Here is a 2224-nt window from a genome sequence, read left to right as displayed (position 1 = left end):
ACGAATTGCTGTCGAAGAAATGGTTTCATGCGCTGCTGCTGTTCTTGCATCCGGACAAAAGCCATCATCTTCCCCAAGAGTGGCAAAATACACAGAACTACACAGCGGTTCGGGAGAGCTTTAACCTTCTCCCACAATATAAGGAGGACATGGAAGAAGCGGGTACACTCACGGTTTACGAGAGCGGGTTCGTATCGAGAAATATCGACTCTATCTTCAGATGAAGTTCATGCAACGGTTCAACAACTGGGAAGCAAAATGCAAGGAATACGCGAATTTTAATTTTTGGTACCTTGTAATTCCTCGAAACACTTGGCGCTGGTCGCGCTGGAAGCCTACGCGTTTAGCGCGATTCTTTTCTCATGACTTCTTCCGGATCTCGCTGCGCAACTCTGGCAGCTTTATGCCCTTGCATACCTTGATATGCTTGAAGATGTTAGTACAGGAGATCTTCCTGTCGCACTTCTTGCATGTCTTCTTCGGCGCGCACCCGTACGGCGCTTTGGTTCTCTTTGCAGTCATCTTTGGAAATGTGAATTATAAACGAATGCTAAACTTGATTGATCGATATATTCGTCTATTTAAGTGGTTCTCTGATTGGACGAAAATATTTTTATTTTGGTTGTTTTGTTGTCGCACCAGGGAAAGAAGTAGACATTCATCAAATTTACTAAACATAAAGCATTAGAAGTTTCGTGAAAATTCGAGTTAAACCCGAATTCGTAAGTATTATTTTTAAAAATTAGTTTTGTAGAATGGAGATGCTAATATTTTGCACTTCGACTATTTTTTTCCACTAAATCTCGGCAAATCACCAGGTCAATGTTGAGAGAAGTAAAATCAGACGAAAACATAAGGCAAAGTGTCAGTTTAGTAGCCTCGGTTGAGTGCTTTCATTAAGTATGCAATAACTCGGCATCTAATAGTCCAATTGACACATATGAGGTAGCGTTGAAAAGAGGAGTAACATGGCCAATTTTTGAGATTTTTAACAAATAAATTGCAACAGGTGAAGCTGTTTTATAATGCATTCTTTCCGATTTCAAAAATTTTGTCGTCTTGCCAGTTTAGTAGCCTCCTTGACTTGATCAAACTATACCTTTGTACACGAGAAAGGGCAGTACAAGTGCCAGGCATGTTGAGAAAAAGATACCCTTCAACATCATAAAGATGAAGGTGTATGACATAAATTGGTTTATTTGTTTAAACGGGCCGACTAGACCCAGGCTTCCTGTTCAGGTTGAATCCACGCCTCCAATAAGGGCGGCAGTGCCTTAACTGCCATTTTCTTTTGTCCTACAGAAAAAATAAAGAGAGGAGGAGCGACGTAACCATTGGCACTACCACACGCAACAAAACTGAGGTGAAAGTGAGTTTTGATATCACTGTGCCAAACATTCTTGGATCCCTTTGCTGCTACCACGCGCTTGTGTTCTCGTTTCGTTTGAATAGCCGTCTCGTCCACGTTAAATACACGTGCAGCACCCATGTTATGCTCAAAGATCGCCTTGGCTAGCGACGAAAATAGTTGTGACAGGTCGCTTTCTTCAACTTCATTGCGCACTTTGGTCACAGATTGCGACGTTCTTAGTGAAAGTGAAGGGTTACGCTGCATGAAGCGCCGCAACCACCCCTCACCTACACTCACACCACACATGAGCTCGGCAATCTGCTGTTCCATGTGCAAGACGTCTTGCCCTCCGACAGGATGGCCGGTCACCTGTCACTGGAGAATCCAGTCTCTAATGTCGTTTTCAGCGGTCCTCGAAAGCATTGGAGGCGGCTCACGACGCTTGAGCTCATGAGGCTGGTTTTTGCGTGCAGCAGCTACGTATTTTTCTTCAGCGTGCTATGCCCGATCTTCATTTGTTTACTTGTTGCCTTTAACTCTGCGCCAGCGAGAACGGCTTGGACAGCGCAATGGAGCTCTGTTTCGCTGTACTTGGCGCGTATTTTCCCAATGGTGGAGAAGCGTGTGTGTGTGTAGCCACTGACCACTGGCCAGAGTATAAACTGCTGGAGGAGATCAGGGGAGAGTTTGCTAGCTCAATATCAACCAATTATGATCGTTGGCAGCGGTGTAGCTTAATATAACAGGTTAAAAAAGGCCGAGGCTACTAAACTGGTCCAGGCTACGAAACTGACACTTTGCCTTAAAGTTCCAAGTCAGACTATCACACCAGGACTGGTTACCGAGTCGGCGTCTACTTAATAAGCCTGCCTA

General features: G+C 44.4%; 1 protein-coding gene across 1 annotated transcript; it reads right to left on the bottom strand.

The window, feature by feature from the left end:
* Positions 1-360: 360 nt before the first annotated feature.
* On the bottom strand, positions 361-522 carry PPTG_23676 (hypothetical protein; the record flags this gene model as incomplete). Its single annotated transcript, XM_008912399.1, has 1 exon — positions 361-522. One exon carries the CDS (start codon positions 520-522, stop codon positions 361-363), a length of 162 nt encoding a protein of 53 aa, XP_008910647.1.
* Between the last annotated feature and the right edge of the window lie 1702 nt (positions 523-2224).

The sequence above is a fragment of the Phytophthora parasitica genome (assembly GCF_000247585.1).
Source record: "Phytophthora parasitica INRA-310 unplaced genomic scaffold supercont2.47, whole genome shotgun sequence".
In the NCBI taxonomy this organism is placed as follows: Eukaryota; Oomycota; class Peronosporomycetes; order Peronosporales; family Peronosporaceae; genus Phytophthora; species Phytophthora nicotianae.
This window is presented reverse-complemented; position numbering and strand designations above follow the sequence as displayed.